This window comes from Notolepis coatsorum (genome assembly GCF_963971535.1).
Source record: "Notolepis coatsorum genome assembly, chromosome: 6".
Classification (NCBI taxonomy): domain Eukaryota; kingdom Metazoa; phylum Chordata; class Actinopteri; order Aulopiformes; family Paralepididae; genus Notolepis; species Notolepis coatsorum.
The window spans coordinates 145,485,025-145,508,810 of record NC_140170.1 but is presented as its reverse complement, the minus strand read 5'-3'; the positions used below and the strand labels follow the sequence as shown (position 1 = coordinate 145,508,810).

Below are 23,786 nucleotides of genomic sequence, written 5' to 3'. Positions count from 1 at the left end.
GAATCTCTGTATTGTGGTGGCCTGGTGTCTTTGGCTCTAGGAATGAATCATATGCCAGACTCCCACTTTCTCCCATTTATCACATGTCCTAAAGAATGCCCATATTGCAACATTTGCAATGCAGATGCATGCGTTCTTGAACTCATTCGGCAACAACCACGTAATATTACGTGTTTTCTCGCCAACCGTTGAGAGCCAAATACGTAATATTATGTTTTAAGATCGTTTTTTCTTTTTCCAGATTTTAATATTCTATACACTCTCATGGACCTCTGTGTTATCATTGGAACTCATTCTGAGACCCCGAGAGTGCAATGCCGGCAGAATCCTGCTAGGCGGCAGTATCGCCTACCCTTTGAAACCTTATTTCACACTGTGTGTTAAATTTTATATAATCCGGGCGGAGAATTTGGACCCGGGCAACGATTCATTCGAGCAACTTGGAACGCGTTCAGCACACTTGATGCATATTTTGTGCCATTTCATGTCAGGGACCCGATGGACATCAATACTGGAAATTGTGATCAGACAATTGTAATATTAATTTTGGAATAATTAATAAGGTATAATAAGGTAAGGACTATATGACATCAATCCTACTTTGATCCTACAATGATTTCACATCGATCGCAACGATCAACGTAAGTAGTATTCAAAACGTATGCCGTTGCTGACGATCAGAGCATCACAAAACGACCCCCCCCCCTTTGATGCCTTCATGATGAAACATAATACCTATTATATACCTTTGATTTGGAAATAATATCGTGTCCAGGCGATCAACGCAAATGACTTTCGCAAAATGCACATAGCGCTCCATAACTCAGCTTCCAGGAATTAGCCCGGATCACTCTGAAACTATACAATATTCACCACGGATAACATGCGAACGTATACATGAAAACATTTACTGTTTTTTACATATTAGACTATATAGCTATAATATACAATAGATCCGCAAAGATCGTCAAATGTTGTGAAAATAGGCAATGGAAAGCTGGCACTAGAGAGCAGAGATGGGGCATGGCTATGGCGTTGACTGAGTTAATATTAGCAATATTAGTTTTCAATTCCAAGCATTGTCCGGGCCTAGTGAGAGCAACTAATTTCACAACGATGTTGATTTCCAATAACTAGCCGAGATGTTTGTTTGAACGTGAACATTGTTGGAACTATATTAAATGTTAGTTTGAACCATTATTTGAATTTTAACTATATTAAATGTTAGTTTGAACCCTTATTTGACTTTTAACTGTATTAAATGTTTGTTTGAACCCTAATCGGACTTTCTAACTATATTAAATGTTAGTTTGAACCATTACTTGACTGTTTAACTATATTAACAAACGTCGTTTCCAACATGGCATATCCCTCCTAGTTACACATACACAGTCCTCATATCCCTCCTAGTTACATACACAGTCATCATATCCCTCCTAGTTACACATACACACAGTCCTCATTTCCATCCTAGTTACATACATATGCAGTCCTTATATCCCTCCTAGTTACATATACACACAGTCCTCATATCCCTCCTAGTTACACATACACAGTCCTCATATCCCTCCTAGTTACACATACACACAGTCCTCATATCCCTCCTAGTTACATATACACAGTCCTCATATCTCTCCTAGTTACACATACACACAGTCCTCATATCCCTCCTAGTTACACATACACACAGTCCTCATATCCCTCCTAGTTACACATACACACAGTCCTCATATCCCTCCTAGTTACACATATACACAGTCCTCATATCCCTCCTAGTTACACATACACACAGTCCTCATATCCCTCCTAGTTACACATACAGTCCTCATATCCCTCCTAGTTACATATACACACAGTCCTCATATCCCTCCTAGTTACACATACACACAGTCCTCATATCCCTCCTAGTTACACATACACAGTCCTCATATCCCTCCTAGTTACACATACATACAGTCCTCATATCCCTCCTACAGTAGTTACACACACACAGTCCCCCCCCACACATATGCATTTCATCAGGGTGGCCCGCAGTGTAGCGCCCCTGGAGCAGTTTTGGGGTTCAGTGCTTGCTCAAGGGCACTTAGGCAAGATGGTGGGCACCATAGATGTAACACCAGCCACCCTTCAGTCACCAGCTCACAGCTGGAATACACCCTCCTGTCAGTAGTGGGGATCGAACCTGCAACCTTTCGGTTACTGACCAGATATGCATAGCATTTCCTCAGGAAATAACTCATTCGGCGTGGGAAGAAACATACAAATTGCCTAATTGACTAACAAAGTCATTGTCAACTAAGACATACTAAGACTAAGACCAAACCGATTAAAACTAATCTAATCTAATAAGGAGGCAGTCATAAACAATACAAATCTATAATATAATGTGGACCCTTCAAATGAGGGTCTATGAACGAATGCGTGTCACCCTGGGGGTCCTTGAGATGGGACTGACCCGAATGCTTCGAAGCTTCAATCGCTGCCATGTTAATTGATAACAAAATCAATATTTGAATGCTTTTATTGCTTTTTAGCACTCCAGAAAATGACTACATAAGAACTAATGTATAGAAATAATAATACAACATTCATTTTGTAAATCAGTTCTCCTCAGACAATGACATGCAGTCATGAGAACCTCATACTAGCTGTCATCTAATATCTACCCCATACTAGCTGTCATCTAACCTATCTACCCCATACTAGCTGTCATCTAATATATCTACCCCATACTAGCTGTCATCTAACCTATCTACCCCATACTAGCTGTCATCTAATATATCTACCCCATACTAGCTGTCATCTAACCTATCTACCCCATACTAGCTGTCATCTAATATATCTACCCCATACTAGCTGTCATCTAATATATCTACCCCATACTAGCTGTCATCTAACCTATCTACCCCATACTAGCTGTCATCTAATATATCTACCCCATACTAGCTGTCATCTAACCTATCTACCCCATACTAGCTGTCATCTACTAAAACATATCTACACCTGCAGCTTTGATTCTTCACTGATGATTACTTGTGAAGCTTGGAAGGAGACTCAGGACAGCCCTAGTGTGAGAACCGCTGACACACGTCTTTACCCACCTGACATGTGTCTTTACCCACCTGACATGTGTCTTTACCCACCTGACATGTGTCTTTACCCACCTGACACGTGTCTTTACCCACCTGACATGTGTCTTTACCCACCTGACATGTGTCTTTACCCACCTGACATGTGTCTTTACCCACCTGACATGTGTCTTTACCCACCTGACATGTGTCTTTACCCACCTGACATGTGTCTTTACCCACCTGACATGTGTCTTTACCCACCTGACATGTGTCTTTACCCACCTGACACGTGTCTTTACCCACCTGACATGTGTCTTTACCCACCTGACATGTGTCTTTACCCACCTGACATGTGTCTTTACCCACCTGACATGTGTCTTCATGTGTCTTTACCCACCTGACATGTGTCTTTACCCACCTGACATGTGTCTTTACCCACCTGACATGTGTCTTTACCCACCTGACATGTGTCTTTACCCACCTGACATGTGTCTTTACCCACCTGACACGTGTCTTTACCCACCTGACATGTGTCTTTACCCACCTGACATGTGTCTTTACCCACCTGACATGTGTCTTTACCCACCTGACATGTGTCTTTACCCACCTGACATGTGTCTTCATGTGTCTTTACCCACCTGACGTGTCTTTACCCACCTGACATGTGTCTTTACCCACCTGACATGTGTCTTCATGTGTCTTTACCCACCTGACATGTGTCTTTACCCACCTGACATGTGTCTTTACCCACCTGACATGTGTCTTTACCCACCTGACAGCACATAAACGTCCCCCTCAGATTGACGTTGAAGGTTTGGTCCCACTCCTCCAGACTGGTGTCCTCGCTGGCCGAGTTCATGTTGATCCCTGCGTTGTTACATGCTATGTGGATCGCTCCCCATTTGGAGACGATGCTGTCAATCATCCTCTGGACGTCTTCTGATTTGCTGATGTCTGCGGTAATTGAGATGCTATTGATCCCTGCATCAAGAAAAATACACAGGTTATATATAAGTTACTTTCTTTATTTTTTTTATTATGTTTTTGGTAGATTTTTTTTATTGTTTTTACTACCGGGCAGTCCGGTAGAGAGAGAGAGAGAGGAAGAACGGGAGACAGAGCGGGGGAAGACATTCGGCAAAGGACGCCGGGTCCGGGAATCGAACCCGGGTTGGCCGCTTCGCGACGCAGCACGTTACATGGTTCGCCACTTGGGCGCCCGTATATAAGTTACTTTCTCACATTGATATGCATTCTGGTACACCAATGTCATTGAATACACATGCTAGTGTAGTAGTGTACTTTAATGTTAGTGTGCAATGTAACAAATGATGTAATCCTACACTAGACTTGTATGTATGAACCTCAAAGTAAATCCAATGTAAACGTATTTAGGTGCAGAATTTTACAGCATGTTTTTTTTTTTTATTAATCTGAAAGAATAATTAATTTGAGCAACACAATAAAAGGAATAACCCAATACACACAGTGCAGTAGGTCAGGGAGAAACCGATGGCCTGAGTTGCTCCTAAAATTTCAATTTTTTCCCCCCTGTAGTAGATTGCCATCTGCTGGCCAGAAATTGTATCACACCAATATGTTCATCAGCTTTTCCAGCAGCAGATATAATGATGGCTGGTGGCAGCCTGATGAATGTGTTCAGTTTGTGTAGATCTTTACTATCTATCACCTTACTCTGTTGCCTATACTGAATGTATACCTGCCTGCCTTCACTGTCTAGAACTGCCCTACACTATAATCACAACTACCTACCTAATCACAACTTTTATGATGAATTGAAAATGGGGGACCCTGATGTAAACAAGACGAAAGTATTTCTCTGGTCTGCATCCCCTTAACAATTGTGTGTATTGAGCTGTACTGTATTGTACCCATTCTGCAATCTGTTAATACAGTTTTCAATCAATCAATCAATCAATCAATCAATCAATCAATCAATCAAACCTTAAACTAGACTACTGTGACGACCCTCTCCCACATTGTCTTGTCTTCCTCTGCTCTGGCTGGCAGAGCAGAGCTGGGGAAGGCTCGTCAGCTAATTGGGGCACACCTGGGCCGGGGTGTCCCAGGCAGGATATCAGAGAGAGGCTGCCTCTGATCTCTGTCTCTCTCCTCCAGGCTGGTCATGGCATTTTGGGTTTTGTTTGTTTGGTTTGGTTGGTTTGTTTGTTTCTCATCTTCTCACTTACACGCACCACACACTGATTCATTCATGCACTCACTACATTACTGATAATACTGATCCACTCATTCTTTAACTACTTTTGTACATAGTTTAATAGCTTAATTAAATTACTTTTCTTTAAAAACCTTAAGTACTTGTGTGGTCTCCCTTGTTTTTGTCTGTACCTTGAGCTTGGTTCATGACACTACCCATATAACTCTGTATGATAGAATGTACAATAATGCTTTATATATATATATATATATATATATATATATATATATATATATATATATATATATATATATATATATATATATATATATATTTGTTTTTATATATTCATATTTACAAAATAATACTATAACACTGTACATACATCTGATTAGCATTTTTGCAATTGGACTTTACTGTTACATTTGCACTCTGGTTAGATACCAACTTATTTCCGTTGTACTGTACTTGTGCTGTATTATGACAATACATTTGAATCTAATCTAATGTGATCCTGATAACAGTCTGATCTCTAGAACGTCAGGCATAACAATACATTTCCTCTTTATCGTGAAGAAAATTCACACAGCAAGAATTGCCTTTGTACAGACGGCCAATAACGTGTACAGACTTCCAGATTGCCATGTATAGTCGGCAAAGAAAATATGTGCAGACGCTCTGACCAATCACAGCTAAGACACATTACAATAATTTGCGTAGATTTATGATCTCTTTGTACTGACAACAACTACACACAGTATGCTTCTCATTAGAGTAGCATGCCAGTTTGTTGGCTCAGTAAACTAATGACAAGCTACATATGTGTCAGTGACATGATACAAGTGAATCATATTAACATTAATGAATTCAATATTTATTTAATCTCGATAGATCTCTCATTTACGATGATGCAGAGGAGACACACAGCAACATAATAGAGAAATAAAAAAACAACTACAGACAGTGGCGAAATGAGTGATCAAAGATTTAAATTGTCCCAACGGATCGCAATGTTTTGAGTTTTAAAGTGTATTGTAGGATGTTCCGTGTGTCTGGAGCACAGCAGCTATACGCAGATTTCCAGTACTTGAAGCTTGAGCCAATCATTGGAGCGAGTATGATAAGGTCTAGACTCTAAAGGCTCAGTCTAATAATGTGATATAAGGGGGAAGATATACAACAATGGCAGTGCAAATCATTCTCTCTGCCAGAGAGGACCACCCAACTTACCAGTGATGAGTACCATACCAACTATCACTGGTGATACACCTGATACAGTGATGAGTACCATAACTATCACTGGTGATACAGTGATGAGTACCATAACTATCACTGGTGATACAGTGATGAGTACCATAAAGTGATGAGTACCATAACTATCACTGGTGATACAGTGATGAGTACCATAACTATCACTGGTGATACAGTGATGAGTACCATAGCTATCACTGGTGATACAGTGATGAGTACCATAACTATCACTGGTGATACAGTGATGAGTACCATAACTATCACTGGTGATACAGTGATGAGTAGAGGTTGCCTGCATTACAGAGTCTACCATTAAGAGTAGAAACAGCAGGAAATTATTTGATTGGTCAAAGCATCTGTATACGAGTGTATCTGCAGTCTGTACACAGCAATTCCAGGTGTCTGTACAAGTTATCTGGTGTCTGTGCGAGGCTATTCTCGCCATGTGCATAAGTACATTTTCTGTAGGATAACAGGGAACGTATTTGTATTTCATATCTGGCCTTTCTATAGACGTCTGACCTTTCATAGTGAGTTCCTCCACCACAGCCTCAGCCTTCTCTCGGTCCACGTCCACCACGGCCACCTTGGCACCGGCCTCACCCAGGGCGTGAGCGAACGCCCGGCCTATGCCCTGCCCGGCTCCGGTCACGTAGGCCGCCCTGCCATCCAGACGCATCCGGTCCAGGATGGCCTTGCCCTTCACCCCCCGGAACACCTCGTCGTCTGTCCCCGTTTTGTTCTGACACAGGCGGATAATCAGTTGAAACTTTTTGAACTTCTGTCACTTTTTGTCACCTCACCTGCTTGACTTCGATCTCATCATTCATTCACACACACGTTTCTGCTCGTCGCCCTTTAAGGGAACACTCCCAACATTTTGGGAAATACACGTACTTGCTCTCTCTGATGGAGAGGCACAGCAAACATTGGTATTTGTTCATTTTTAATAATAAATTAAATAATATATAATACATTTTTGATATGGACATACTGGGGATTCCTAAAGGTTGAATAATCTGGTTGAATCTGCTGCCTTGAATCCGATTGGTCCTGACTTTCTGACCTCACTAGTGCACCCGAAAGCTATGACCTCGTATGTACAACTTGGTCACATAATAAACGTACAACTTTTTATGAGAACCGACCCGAATGCACCCTATGGTGATTTGGTCTCAATAATCACTGATTTTGTTGACTTGTCTTACCTGTGTTCCTGAAAATGCAGAGGCCATGGGTACTCTGCGGATGATGCTGACGCCATCTCTAAGTGGGACAATGACCTTTAAAAACAAAAAAAGCGCCATCAATACAAAGAAAACAAATTTTTTTTCCAATATTGATGTTCGAAGATTCCTGTAACCCCAGTGTTTAAAGGTCCCCTCCACTCAAAAAACTGTTTTTTCTACCATTAACTCCTCTTTGAGGCATGACTTTCACTATACAGATTGTTATTTGTGCAGAACTTGTCACCAGAGTGCCCTTTTCACATTCTTCCACTGAATGGGGGGAGCATATCTGTACTTCCTCAATATCTGAGCCACCTGTGTAACGCAACTAATCCTTTATTATTATTTATCACATGATAGGCTACTGATGTTTAATATTTAATAGGGGGGAAATCAGCTGTGCAGTCGAAACACTGTTGGTTGTAGCTGCTCAGTATCACACTGGTGACCAAATAATATTTATATGTATATAAATATAATATAATAATATTATTACAGTCATTTTACTTTGATTTGAGGGAACCCATTTCCACGTTGGGGGATCCGATTCCCACCCAACCTAACGACTTGAAACTGACCTGATCAACTCGTGGATCATCAGAGACAAACTGGTTGAACTCTCGTAGCGCCAGTCCGTTCGCATCTGTGGCGTCCTTGAGGTAAACATTAGCCTTGAACAGTGAGTTGTCCACACATATCACTCCACTGGGCCTCAGCAGGTTGTTGTCCAAGATGTACTTGTAGTAGTTTATGTAGTTTGTCTTGTCTGCGTCGATGAAGACCATGTCAAACTGTTCACCTGCTGCAGCCAATTCCTGCACAGGATGGACCAATGCATTGTTGTTGTTTATCATAGTTAATAAAGTATTGCTTCAAAAAGTTTGCAGACCTTAATTTGCTCCAGGTTCTCAAAAGTGGACCATAAAGGCTTGAATATGGAAATAATTACTGAATCAAATTGGAATTCTTAACGTGGAAAATGAGTGATGTTTGGATCGACGGAGCGTCTTCAGGACAGGTCACAGATGGCCCATGCTCTCAGCACATGTCCTGAAGAAGGTCTGTCCTCCCAACACATCAGTAACCTTCCACAGGAAGGTGAAGATGAAAGAATAATAGTATGTGGGAGGGGCGATGCTTTCTGGGGCCCAGCTGCTATGGGGTAGGGGTGGGGGGGCATCGCGGCCAGCAATAAACACATGTTTAATATGCTTTGGCGGGAAGGGGGGCCCAGTCACTGGACTTTTTCAGGGGCCCACCCATTTCTGTGTTCGGACCTGGCAAATATGGTCATGTAATCATTTCCATATTTTATATTATTGTCGTAACTCCCTCTGGCTACTCATGGCACATGACATACAATATTGTTACACATCATTTCGTCATACATAATGAGTGTTAAAGAGTCACATTCCATCCTCAACTGCATCTTCATGTTCAATCCAACCACTCTAAAAAGTTAAACCAATACGTTTTTTTTTCACCTTTAATGTATCCATAGCAGAACCAATCTTGACAATAATCTTCTTGCCGTGTGGAGACTTGTCAAATATGAGCTGAGCAAACTCTTTGAGGTAAGGCTCCAGCTCACAGGCGACCAGGGAGCCGTCCTCTGGCAGTCCCTCAGCCATGGAGAGAGCCCCATAGCCAGTGAACATCCCTATCTCCAGCACCCTCCTGGCTTTACTCATATGCACCAGCATTTTCAGAGTCTGACCTATACAGGAAAGACACCAGCAAGGACATTAGTGGGCGGGTTGAACATGAGGGGAAAGCATTGGGTCTCATTCCCGAATATTTTCCAAAGAGTTCTCTTGGAAGACTTATCTTGGAACCGACTGAGACAGAATCTACGACAAGTTCACTCTGAGTCCTCAACTCGCTGGGAAGATGTCTTAATGACTCAAACTTGTCTCAGCTGAGATGCCGCGATGAGGAATTTCACCGCTCTGAAACATGAATGCACGTTCCCGTCCGAAGCTCCTTATAAGGCAGCCAATACGGAAGTGTGCAGATGAAATCGCAAAAAGTCAATAGTTAGACACACCTGTCCAGCTCATTAGAATGCAACTGACGATGCAGCCGTGTGAAAATGGTTGCTGATAGGAAGCGCTTTGCAACCGATCAAAATGAGATTAGATTAATTGTATTGTCATCATATAGTAGAGCTTGTGGTGCGCGTGCGCGCACACACACACACACGCACGCGCGCGTGCGCAGTACTGTATAGCCTACGCGCGTAATGAATGAACGCAGTATAGGCTTATATTATTCTAATCATGACTTGTTTTATTAGGAGAGCAGCAAATATACTGCACTGCCCGCCCCGTAGACGTAGTACAGTCCACCATGCAGTCTGCTGGTACGCCCGACTTTGGCGGCCTTAATATGTGTATACTGTACTTACTGTACGTAGGTAGGGCAGAGCATATAGTATCTATTAAATCCTAATGAAACAAGTAATTTGAATAATATAAGCCTATATACTGTTCATTCATTAGACACGTAGGCTATACTGGCGCACACAAGACTTATGGAATATTAATGCAGTCTATTTCCACGCGATTAGCTTTAGTTCTTATTTATTTATTCATCCACTGTCATTTCAGTGTTGGTGTATAGGCTATATAGTGTATTTCAATATAAGTTTAATTGATTAATGATATATTCGAAGGAATGCAGGTTTATAGCTATATCAAACAAAGGTCTGTCCCATTGTATACCAATCAATGGGATATATTGCATGTTGACCTGCATTCTTTCAAATGTATAATTAATCATTAAAACAGATATGTAACAAATAAGAAATACAAATTCCACAGAAGGGATTAAATAATTATTATTTTCAATCATTTCACAATAATTGCATAATTGTGTTTGAATATCTGAGTAATTAAAGTAATTATACATTTGTCCAAAATAGCTGGTTCAGATATGGTTAATCCAGCTGCCCTGTGATCAGATGAATCCATATTATTTATTTTTCTGACATCAAATGCGTAATTTCTTATCGTACAAATATTGTCATATTTATTTTAATTATGATTAAGTAATTAATTCCAAGGAGGCCTGTAGCATTGACATGAAGGAATCACTATGAGAACACAGTCTGTCAAGTTAATACAATTTTCAATTAGTCAATCAATTATAAGTGTGCTCCTCAGCACTCTTAAATTCTGCTCTCTGCCACGGTGAAATCCGATCTCAGGAAATTTTGGGAAATCGCGCTACTAGCGCTAATATGTCTTAAATGGGCAGAAATCTGCCTAAGAGGAAATTGTTTGTCGTAAATCCGTTCGGGAATGAGACCCATTGTCCTATGCTTTGTAGACAACCTATATTGACTCTATTGACTGGGCACTGATCACATGATTCTACTGCTGTTTACAATGGTCATGTTGGTGCTACTAGAACTTGAGTAGTACTAGTATATTCTTCTGTTGCACTAGCCAGACACGTCAGACCTGTGAGGCGCGACACAAGCTAGCTAGCTGACTCACCCGTGCTGCTGGCCAATGGAGACCGACGTTGCCACATGGTGGCCATCTTGCAACACACAGCACGCCCACTCATAACATGAATGTCTATGGTGCACGTACTATTGAAATAACCATAGCTTGCTAAACTTTCAACCGATTTTCAAACGGTTTGGTTTGTTATAAACGTCAGAGATGTAGTTATCATACTGCAAATGTAACAGGTTAATATGTTCCCCTTGTGAATTTTGCCAAAACACCCTTTTTCATTGTGTAGCACCCTGAATATTTGACTATTATTCAGAAGTGCTGACTTGCCTTTTATCTCCCCTTTGTGCACAAAGACATATTAACTAGTTTCCATTGATATTCTCAGTAAACTGAATCATATTCAATCCACCCAGTTCTTCCTGTGGGGCTAGTTGGCGTTACCAGCAGGGGGCGGCGGTGGCAGGCGGAGTGCACGAGAGAGGCATAGAGGAGAAGCAAGTCAACTGAAACGGAAGTGGGGAGAGCCAGCCTCTTCGACGTTGGACTTGGACCTGTCTGGTTGTGTCGTTGGAAGAGCCCCGTAGTGGATCACGTGGGTGAACGTATTGTTCCCACGAAGCAGGGATAATCCACCCTGATACAATTGTTTTGTTGGAATCTCCTACCTTTGTTTTGGTGTGGATGCTGAACGTGTAGCAGGTATATATGTGTAATATACTGTTATGTATTCCACGAATAATCCTTCCCTCACGTTGTATTTTAATTTGTTTATTGTTATTTTTATTCCCAAAGTATTTTATTTTGAAATCGTCACTTCCTGCCGAAGTGACGTATTTCCCCTTGCGCGTCCCTCTTCACGCTAGTCTATACTGTGTGCTTAAACAGGTAGGGTGGTCGCTCATCATCTCTGAACATATCTTTGGTCTAGGGGAACGTTATGATGGTTTAAATGTGTAGATAAGTTGCCGGGCAATGACCCAGTTGTATATAATAAGTATCTATGTTAAATATGAGCAGCTGTGCACTTTTTGTGAAGCTATTTAGTAGTGGTGACGATCTTTTGTGTGTGACACATGTTCTGTAGGCCTCAACCTGACTGATATATTTTCCCATTGTAGCCTGTGAACTGAGGGCGCCATCTTGTGGCCAAGATAAAACAAGACAAGACATTAACCCTGTTTTGTATCTGGCTTAACAGGTAAATGAGTAAATCTTATTAGTGGTTTTGTATTATTTTAATGTATCTGTTTTAACAGGTGAATGAGTGACCCATATTGTTTATTTTGTATTGGTTTATTGTACTGTTTTATTCCATGTGTTATTTCAATGTGATTCAAAATGGAGTCTATACTGTGCGCTTGAACAACCTGTGAACTGAGGGTGCCATCTTGTGGCCAAGATAAAACAAGACAAGACATTAACCCTGTTTTGTATCTGGTTTAACAGGGCCATTAAAGAGCCTGAGATGCAGTGCTGCCTCCTGCCTGGTTACTGACACCACACAAGAACACAACGCAAGCAAAATCTATCGGTTACATTGGTGCCGTTGACGACCCGGATTCATCTGCCATCGATGTCGTCTCTATCGCCATGGGAAGCTGAAGCTCGCCTTTGTTCCAAGTTGATCACGCTCGGCCGTGTGGGGCATTTTGAATAAATCAAATACTTTGTTAGATAATGTGTAAAAAAAAAGGAAAAAAAAAAAAAAAAAAAGGAGAAAAGGTTGACAACTGAAGAAAGGAGAATAATTACTTTAAAGTGTCAAATAGGAACATTGGAATTTGGATTATTGGATATTGTGTGACTATATATATATATATATATATGTACTTATGTACGTATGATTTTTATTTTTGTATATTTCTGTGAATTTTTCATTTGTCATGGATCCAGCAGCTAATTCAGAAGGGGCTGGGGTTTCTGAAGGAGAGAGTTTCTCTGGGGTGGGCTTTGGGAGAGGTTGGTTTTTGGGTGATGAGGGCCAAACGCCTAGGGTGGGTGGGTTGCAAACCCCACGGTTTTGTTCCACTGGTGGCCAGGTCCCCCGGTATGAATTGCCAAGCCCACAAACAGCTTCTCATGTAGATTTGAGTGCTCTCATCTCAGAGTTGGCCAGTCAGATCGGTCAGTCTATTGCGACCCAGTTACAGGGTGACAGGGGTGTTACTAGGTCCATGTCAGCAGAGAGCCCTAAATCGGAGCAGAGAGCTCCTGAGTTGAATTTGTCAGGTGTAAAGCTCGTCATGCAGTCCGATGTTAAGGAGCCACCAATTTTCAGGGGCGATGGCAGTGATAAATACTCCGTTCGTGAGTGGGTGGAAGTAGTGGGGATGTATCTTATGAAGAGAAACACACCGAAACACCAACAGTCACAAGAGATATTGTCTAAGCTAATGGGGGGGGGGGGCGAAAGATGTAGTGAGGATTACGCTACGACACAACCGCACACTTGACCCCATCAAAACTCCCGACTTGATATTTGACATAGGCAGCACTTCGGTGAGCTATCTTACTCCTCCTGACTTCTATAATACCAAGCCACTGCAGCGGGAGGGAGTGATGGAGTACTGGATTAGACTGAACAATGCTATTGATATAGCAGATGAGTGTCTAAAGAGGCAGGGGCGTAGTGTTGAGGATCCAGGACGTGAAGTGTCAATGATGTTCATTAAGTACTGTCCAGACCCGGTCCTTTTCAACAGGCTCAGCATCAGGGCGGCTGAAGAGTGGTCGACCAGCGAGGTTCAGGAGCGCATCGACAGCCACCAGCGTGAGCTTAGGACATGCACCCAAGCCAGTTCTCAAGCCCCGCAGATACATGCAGTGAGCCACACCCAGACGGCCATATCACAGCATATGGAGAGACCACCGCCAGTGCATGTCAGCACAGCTTCACATCTCTCAGCTGTCCCAACTGCGGCAGCATACGATATGGCATCAGTCTCAGCCCTCACCCCACAGCTTCTGCCCACAGCAGCCCAGTTCATTCCGGCTCCGACAGCCGCTCTCACTCCACAACTTCCCCAGGTGCTAATAGCCCCTCACCCGGTACCAGTGCCCACTGCTCAACCTGGTTTTGAGCCAGGTCATCGCCAGCTGGTTCCGGGCCTCACTGCAGATGTTGACGTAGATGGCATGCATACTCTATTCAGTCTCTTGGGTCGCATGATGACACAGCAGAATGTGCAGGTGGCAGCTCATGCACCGGCCCCACCAAGACAGTTTGCTCCGGGTCCTTTTCAGATGAGGAACTGCCGGGTCTGCGGTGATACCAGCCACTCCACGCTCATGCACTGCAGGACAGAGAATCTCTGTCTCTCATGCTTTACTCCAGGTCATTGGAAGAGAGACTGCAACAGGCGTGGACAGAGGCAGTCAGGTCAGGGCGACCCCAGTCGGGATCAGCCTTCGGGAAACTAGAACACCCACACTCAGAGAGGGGCAGTGTGGGGGGTGGACAGCAGACCCTCAGAGAAGATGAGTCAAGTCTCGAGCTTCTCTATGTTAACACCTGTTCAGCCATGCCAGAATGCCAAGGCAAAGATCAGCAGAGGTGCCAGCTTTCAGTGAATTGTTCTACACTCAGGTCACAGTGAGTGACATAGTTGGACTGAAGGGCATGATTGATTCAGGATCCATGGCTTGCACCCTGAATGAGGAGGCAGAATGTAAGCTCAGAGAAGCTGGGGCCCTAGTGGGAGAACCTCAGTCAGCAGGACGGATTATGCTGGTTGGCTGTGGAGGAAAACAGACCCACCCCAAATGCATATATGACTTAACACTGACCATCTACAGAGTGAAATGCTTCGTCCCTGTTCTAGTGGTCCCAGGTCAGCGCGATAACCTCATCATCGGATCAAACGTTCTCAAGCACCTAATGAGTGTCATGAAAGGTAGTGACACCTACTGGAAACTCATATCTGCGGCAGGCAAGCATTCGCCTCCTGATCATGAGCAGTTCTTGGATATGATGTCATGTACCACCAGATGGAGGGGAGACGAGGCTCCCGACAGGATCGGCACTGTGAAGTTACCCCGTGCCATCACGCTGCTCCCTCAACGCGAATACCTGGTGTGGGGCAGGCTGCCCAGCAATGTGCCAGTGTCTCCAGGCAGCACGGTCATCGTGGAGCCTTGCACCTCTAAGGCCAGACCGAGAGACGTGCTCGTTGGGCGGGTTATCACGCCAATGTGGGGAGATCGGTGGGTGCCTGTGAAGATGACCAACCTCTCACCCAGACCAGTCACCCTGAAACGCAACTCCAAGGTCGCTGATGTCTCACCTTGCCTTGCGGTGGAAGACCTAGAAATCCAGCAGGGCTCCTGCACGATGGAGGCAGGAAGGCCAGGACAGGGTATCAGGCCGGCTGCCACAGATACCGACCTCAGGGACAGGCTCTCCACCCTCGGTTTGAGTGCCCTCAACATAGACTCGTGCCATGCCAGCTTCTATTCTAAGAAAGAGCTTGTTGAGCTTGTCGAAGAGTATCAGGATATTTTCTCCAGGCACTCACTTGATTGCGGCAAAGCAGAGGGGTTTGTGCATCGCATCCGCCTGACAGATGACCGGCCGTTCCGCATGCCATACAGGAGAGTGCCCCATGCCCACTACGAACATCTCCGGCAGGTGCTCACAGGGATGGAGGAGATGGACATCATCCGCAAATCCATCAGCGAATATGCATCTCCCCTCGTCATGGTCTGGAAGAAGGATGGTGGGCTGAGGATTTGTACGGATTTCAGATGGCTGAATGCTCGGACTCTGAAGGATGCCCATCTGCTTCCTCACCAAGCCGACTGTCTGGCAGCCCTCAGAGGCAATGCCTTCTTCAGCACAATGGACCTAACCTCCGGGTTTTACAATGTCCCCATGTGCGAGGAAGACAAAAAGTACACTGCCTTCATGACACCTATTGGCCTGTATGAGTACAACAGAATGCCACAGGGACTCTGCAACAGTCCAGCGGCCAAGGGAGGCCGTAATGGAGGAGGATGGCTGCACTCCCTCTGTGAAGAGGCTTAGGTCCTTTTTGGGCATGGTATTTTTCTACCAGAGCTTCATCCCTGGATGCTCCGCCATTGCCAAGCCTCTGTTTGCCCTGACAGGGGGCCAGAAGAGGAAGGGCCGTGGTGGAAGGAGTGCCGGCATGTTCAGGAAGTTGACCGCTGCAGATTGGAGTCCTGCATGTGAGGAAGCCTTTCATAGGCTCAAGAGGGAGCTCCTCAGCTGTGCTGTGCTGGCTCATCCAGACTTTTCGAGGCCCTTCAAGTTTCAAGTTTCTTTATTAGTTGACATGCAAAGATACAGAATACCTTCACATGGAATGCTTTTTTCTGTTATGCTCCTATGAGGATCATAGGACGCTTGGATCATACACATACAGCTCATTACAGTAATATTCCACAATTATTACATTTTAGATAGTAATAATGGTACAGAGCCTTGAGACAAACATATGCATATTCACCACCGCAAACAGACTGGCAGCCGTCATAGGCAGCGCCATTTACGGAAGGAGGGGGGAGTGGGTTGGGGTTGTTACAGGGCTGTAGGGGGGGGGGGGGGAGTGGGAGGGGGGGGGAAGGTGGGGGGGAGTGCACAAGCCAAGTCCTGGGTGGGGGAGGTCTCCCTCACACGAGGCAGCCGACAGTGCAGCGCCAATGCAGAGGAAGGGGGGGGGGGGGGGGGTGGGACTAGGGATTGGGGGTGTGGGAAGCCGCTCGCCACTCTTATCTCCCAGAGGGCCTTCGACTCCAGAGCTCTCGGTTCGACCTTGGTCCAGGAATTTGTTTTGGCTGACTGACTGGCACAATTTATCCCAGCCACGTCCCTTTAAATTTGATTTGAATAGAGTGGAATATAACTATTGATTTGAGTGGAGTGAGTTTTAACAACTCCGTCCAAATGACTGAATGCATTATTAGTCCAAGTGTCCAAGTGTCTTATCAGTTCATTTTGGTAGATCCTGTGCGCGGTAAACAGATCCAAAATCTTCTTATTGCAGTCCAAAAGCTTCGATAATCCAAAAATGACCACGTCTTCAAGTTGGTAACCCGATTATGATGTCCCAATAGGCAGAGAGGGTTAGCCTTATTCTGCTTCTTGAAGAAAATATGCAATCCACTGATTAGATCCATTTAGAGTTGATTTGAGTATAGTCCGGCCACCGGCACGAAGCAGGGCATAGCAGCGTCGGGCTCCATGGAGCAGTAGAGGCGGCGGTAGGAACGGCCTTGAAGGCCTTGGGAGAGAGGAAAGAAATGCGACTTGTCTCTGCAAGAGGTGGGAAGTTATCTTCATCTTGTCTGTCGATGCATCTCTGGATGGACTAGGGGCAGTCTTGTCACAGCTACCCGCTGGAGAGGATAAGGCACGCCCCATTGCCTTTGCCAGCAAAGCCCTCAGCAAGTCGCAGCAGAGATATCCCGCCTATCGTCTTGAATTCTTGGCCTTGAAGTGGAGCGTCACGGAGAAGTTCAGTCACTGGCTGAAAGGGCACGGCTTCACGGTGTGGACTGACAACAACCCACTCACCCACATACTGACAAAGCCCAAGCTTGACGCCTATGAACAGCGATGGGTGGACAAGTTGTCGGCCTACAACTTCGATTTGAAATACATCCCAGGTCCAAGGAATGTTGTTGCAGACGCACTCAGCCGTGACCCCTTCACTTCTTCCATCAGCAGGCGTCTCATTCAAGAACCCTACAGTAGCTTGGTGCATGAAGCAGAGGGTGAAGAAGCTGGCAGAGTGCAGGATGCTTTCAGGCTTAGCATCCAGCATGTTCAGGTGGTCCAGGGATCTGAGTCCGCACCGGACACGGCTGGTTCCTGCGGCTCCTCTGAAGTAAGGGCTGCCCTGCTGCATCACAGTGACTGGACGGCTACTGCAGAGAACAGGGCTACTTGCCTCGTTCACCAGGTACAGCAGCTGCAACCTGCTGGTCAAGATACCTTACCTTCACTCACCTTACGTGAGCTGGAGGATCACCAGCTTCAAGATTCTGCCATCGCCGGTGTGCTGCCATTCGTTGTCCGCAAGCGACGTCCTTCCAGGCGAGAGAGAAGTGGTATAGATGCAGGATCACTGGCTGTGCTGAAACATTGGGAGAAGCTCAAGGTCCGAGACAGTGTCTTGTACAGGGAGACAAGAGACCCAGTAAGCAAGATAAAGAGGCTTCAGTTGGTGCTGCCGGCAAGTCTGATGGACAAGGCATTGGAGGGAGTGCATGATTTGGCAGGACACCAAGGTCGGGCCAGAACCCTCCATTTTGCAAGGCAACGTTTCTTCTGGCCTAATATGGAGAGGGATGTGAAGGAGTACGTTCGGTGCTGTGAGAGGTGTGTGCTTGCTAAGACTCCAGAGCCTGCAGCACGAGCCCCGTTGGAGAGCATAAAGACCTCAGCTCCCATGGAACTCGTCTGCATCGACTTCTGGTCAGCGGAAGGCAAGAACAAGAACTCTGTTGACGTGCTTGTGATAACTGATCACTTCACGAAAATGGCACATGCCTTCCCATGCAGAAACCAGACGGCCAAACAGATTGCCAGGAAGCTGTGGGACTGTGTTTTCTGTATCTACGGGTTCCCTGAGCGCATTCACTCAGACCAGGTTGCCAACTTTGAGAGTGAACTGGTGTCCGAACTGCTGCAGTAGTCTGGTGTGGCGAAGTCTCATACCACCGCCTATCACCCCATGGGCAACGGGGGCACAGAGCGGTTCAATCGCACCCTGGGGAATATGTTGCGAGCACTCCCTCTCAGAGCCAAGCAAGAATGGCCTCAACAGATCCAGACGCTGACCTTTGCCTACAACGCGACTGTCCATGAGACCACTGGCTATGCGCCGTTCCACCTGATGTTTGGGCGTGTGCCGAGGCTTCCGGTGGACGTTGTATTCAGGTCTGCCCTGCATGATCCTGTTGTGGTGGATTTTAGCAGCTACTCTAAGACCCTCCAGACGTACCTGTCTGAGGCTGCCAGATTTGCGCAACAGCACACCGCCAAAGAGCAAGCGCACCAGGCTGGTCAGTACAATAAGAAGGTCAAGGGCATCAGTCTACAAGTTGGGGATCGTGTGCTGCTGGCCAACAAGGGAGAACGGGGCAAGAGGAAGCTGGCTGATAAGTGGGAGCCTGTGGTGTACACTGTTGTCGAGAAAAACCCCAAGATTCATATCTACAAAATCAGTGATGTCTCAGGCCGGCAGAAGGTCGTCCACAGGAACCTGCTGTTGGATGTCAGTTTCCTCCCTGTTCGGGATCTACTGGAGGATCAGTATTCAGACATCTCATCCGGTGCTGGTGATCTCAGTGGCTTGGACGACGAGTCTTCTAGGGAGCGGACATCATTGTGGGTCCTGTCTGACTCAGACCAAAATGAGGATGGAAGCACAGTGGCAGATGTCATTGACTCGCCTCCCTCTGATCACGTTAATGACGCACTGACTGACACAGCCTCCACTCTGGCCAGTTGTCCACTTGACTCTGAAGAGACACAGACTATTCCTGTTGTCGACTCGGACATGCCACAGACCTCTGAACACAGACGTGACAGCCCTCAGCCCGACCTATCTCAAACCTTTAGCTGCCGACATGACAGACCACTCTCAGGGTTGCCCGAGCATGATTCTGTCCAAGTTCCGATTGCGGGTGGGGTAATCACAAGGGCGGGGAGGGTGGTCAAGCCGGTCAATAGGCTCATAGAGAATATGGTTCAGAAACCTGTTAAATGGGGTCTGTTGCCGCCTCGCAAGGCATGGTGTAGCATAAAGCTTTAAAGTCACTTCATACACATATTTATAAATGGGACCGATAGGACGCTGTCGCATATGAGTGCCTGGGGATCGGGTGTAATGGGGTGTAGACTGCACCTCTATGTTCTTGAAGGGTTGGGGGTCTGATCAACTTGTAACGCATTTTAATCTGTTTTACGGATAGTTTTTTTCAACTGAACTCAGGGATTAGATCTTTGTGTTGACTGATCCAGAGGGGCAGAATTGAGCGGTGTCTTACGCGCGTCCTTGGTATTGAAGCACAGCTTTGGTGCTGGATGATTTTGGTGAAATTCGGGGGGGGGTGAATGTAACAGGTTAATATGTTCCCCTTCCCTTGTGAATTTCGCCAAAACACCCTTTTTCATTGTTTTGTTGGAATCTCCTACCTTTGTTTTGGTGTGGATGCTGAACGTGTAGCAGGTATATATGTGTAATATACTGTTATGTATTCCACGAATAATCCTTCCCTCACGTTGTATTTTAATTTGTTTATTGTTATTTTTATTCCCAAAGTCTTTTATTTTGAAATCGTCACTTCCTGCCGAAGTGACGTATTTCCCCTTCACGCTAGTCTATACTGTGTGCTTGAACAGGTAGGGTGGTCGCTCATCATCTCTGAACATATCTTTGGTCTAGGGGAACGTTATGATGGTTTAAATGTGTAGATAAGTTGCCGGGCAATGACCCAGTTGTATATAATAAGTATCTATGTTAGAGATGAGCAGTTGTGCACTTTTTGTGAAGCTATTTAGTAGTGGTGACGATCTTTTGTGTGTGACACATGTTCTGTAGGCCTCAACCTGACTGATATATTTTCCCATTGTAGCCTGTGAACTGAGGGCGCCATCTTGTGGCCAAGATAAAACAAGACAAGACATTAACCCTGTTTTGTATCTGGCTTAACAGGTAAATGAGTAAATCTTATTAGTGGTTTTGTATTATTTTAATGTATCTGTTTTAACACTTTGATTGCCTAAGGCTAAATTCATGATATACCATCCCTTGCCAGCTCTATTTGTCTATGGAGAAGTTCCCCTTCTTTGCAGGGCTATAACTTTTTAAATTCTATTGCTAAATTGCCATTATTAGGGCCCATTCAATGTCCTATATCAGGGAGGGGCAACTGGCGGCCCGCGGGCCGCATGCGGCCCTCACCGACGTTTCATGCGGCCCCAGGCCAATATAAAAAAAAATATATATATATATATATAATTTTTTTTTTTTTTTTTTTTTTTTTTTATTGTATTCGACTAAGAAGAGTTGGCAGTCGACTATGGCTCCTTTCGATCGATTAGTCGACTATTTGATTAATAGGGGTCAGCCCTAGTGTGGACATATGAAACGCTGTTGAAAGTGCCGTGCAGCAATATGGGGGTTTTGATAAACTGTCGGCTGTTGTTACCGATGGAGCACCGGCAATGAAAGGAAAACGCACAGGATTCGCTGGGCTTCTAAGGCAGAGTGGCGTTGAGTGTCCAATGCTGCACTGCATTATACATCAGGTAAGTTCGCTAACATAATTTCCATCTATTGTGGGTCACTAATAATGACCAATGCGAATCGAGTGTAGTCAAATTCGAGAGTCGTTAAATCGTTTTTCTTTTTTTTTATCTGATATAGGAGGCTCTCTGTGCCAAGAAGCTTGACTATACAGCCATGTTATGGATTTGGTTACCAAGGTTACCAATCTAATTCGTGGAGGCAACAGGTCACTAAACCATAGAAAGTTTGTCTCCTTTTTGGAAGAGATGGACACTGATTATGGCGACTTGCAGCTACACACAGAAATCCGATGGCTGAGCCGTCGGAAAGTACAGGAGCGACATTGAAACACTGGAAATGCAATTCAATGATCGGTTTGAAGATTTCAACGGCATGCAGTCACGGATAGCGCTGTTTGCCGGCCCCCTCACCGCTACGGTGTCAGAGCAGCCCCCACCGTTGCAGCTTGAACTGTGCGAGCTACAGTCAGATCCTTTTTTTCAAGCAAAGAGAAATGAGAGGGGAATTTCATTTTGGAAACTGCTACCTGAGCCCCGCTTCCCACTCCTCAGGGACTTTGCCCTCTCTATGGCCAGTATGTTTGGGAGCACATACATATGCGAGAGCAATTTCTCAAACATGAAGCACATCAAGTCAAAGGAGAGAAACAGGCTGTCGGATGAAACATTATTTCATCTGATGCAGATTGCATGCACAAACATTGAAGTTGACATTCCTGCTATTGTGCGCCAACAAGAGAGACCACAAGTGTCTCATTAAAGACAGGGGGGGAGGAGATGATGAAGAGGTGTAGAAGGGGGGGGGGAAGGAGATGATGAAGAGGTGTAGAGAGGGGGGAAGAGATGATGAAGAGGTGTAGAGAGGGGGGGGGGGGGGAGATGATGGAGAGGTGTAGAGAGGGGACCATTATTATTATTATTATTATTATTATTATTATTATTATTATTATTATATTATTATTATTATTATTATTATTATTATTATTATTATTATTATTATTATTATTATTATTATTATTATTATTATTATTATTATTATTATTATTATTATTATTATAACCATTATTGACCCACTGTGTGGCGAGGGTGAATGTCATGCCAGTTTGATAAAGGGTCAATGGGAGGCATGTAGTATTGCACTTTACTTTACTTGCACTTTACTTGTTTACTTTTGTAGTGTTCAGATAACACTAATAACACAAAGACAAAGCAGCATTCCTGCTGCATTTCACTACAACAGTAAATCAAAAGTGCAATAATAAATGATTTTGTTAAATGTATACACTTTTATCCTGCTACTAAACAAAACATTCCTGAGTGCTTCATATCCATAACATGCATTTCAGTGTTATAATGTTTTGTTTAGTAGCAGGATAAAAGTTTATACATTTAACAAAATCATTTATTATTGCACTTTTGATTTACTGTGAAATGCAGCAGGAATGCTGCTTTGTGTTTGTTGAGCAGTGGGCTTTAAGTTCATACATTTATTTTATTAGAAGCCTTAATTATAATTGATCATTTTTGTATATATTTGGGGTTACACAGCAATACTTTTAAATTCAGCTGTTTATAAATTCATAAAGTTGAAATTGCATTACTAAATGCATTTGGAATGGAATAAAAACAAAGTTACAACAAATTATAATTGTTTATATACCTTGTGACTATTAGGGCTATTTGAGTGATGGGGTACTACTGGCGGGACTGCCGATAAACAATGCGGCCCCCCAGATTGATTGTGGACATTTTGTGGCCCTCACCATATACAAAGTTGCCCACCCCTGTCCTATATGTATTGTTCAGGGTGTATGAACGTTAAACTTTTTCATTCACATATTCATACTAAAATATGATCTAAAGTATAAGTATGTTTTCATCTCTTTCTGCAGCTTTCTCCAGAACGTGATTTATAGCCCCAAATGCATTATATTGATGATCAAATACAGTTTGATAGCAATCGGCGCGATATAAAAAAATCCAACTGGACGGACTTCTGGAAGTTACTACACGTCATCTGATGTTGACCGGATGGGCGAGGGGGCGTTTATAATTCCGTGGGCAGCGTTATACCATTCATCTAATGTGGGTCAAATGTTCATCATAGCAGTTAGTGTCGAACACGGTAATATTACATGCTAAAACTCACCCCAGTCTCCGCAGGCCGTTGGGCGATCAGCGTGGGGTAGACAGTTTTCCATTATGGGATGTCGAAATACCCGGTCCATTTCCAGGTTGTATAATACTATATACGTCCAAATCATGTTGTTTATCGAGTTATTTGCAACCGATCGATGTCCAGTGTATCAA

At 44.3% G+C, this 23,786-nt stretch overlaps 1 protein-coding gene across 1 annotated transcript in view; it reads right to left on the bottom strand.

Annotated features, from left to right (window-relative positions):
* LOC311230161 (uncharacterized protein) overlaps positions 1-23,786 on the bottom strand; it is a gene marked incomplete at both ends in the record, with an annotated part of 48,018 nt that overhangs the window by 8,543 nt on the left and 15,689 nt on the right. Inside the window, 5 exons of the mRNA XM_084316352.1 lie at positions 3,844-4,052; positions 7,024-7,243; positions 7,710-7,784; positions 8,309-8,545; positions 9,215-9,447. Of these exons, the coding sequence (XP_084172478.1) occupies positions 3,844-4,052; positions 7,024-7,243; positions 7,710-7,784; positions 8,309-8,545; positions 9,215-9,447 (974 nt within the window). The remainder of the gene's footprint in view (positions 1-3,843; positions 4,053-7,023; positions 7,244-7,709; positions 7,785-8,308; positions 8,546-9,214; positions 9,448-23,786) is intronic.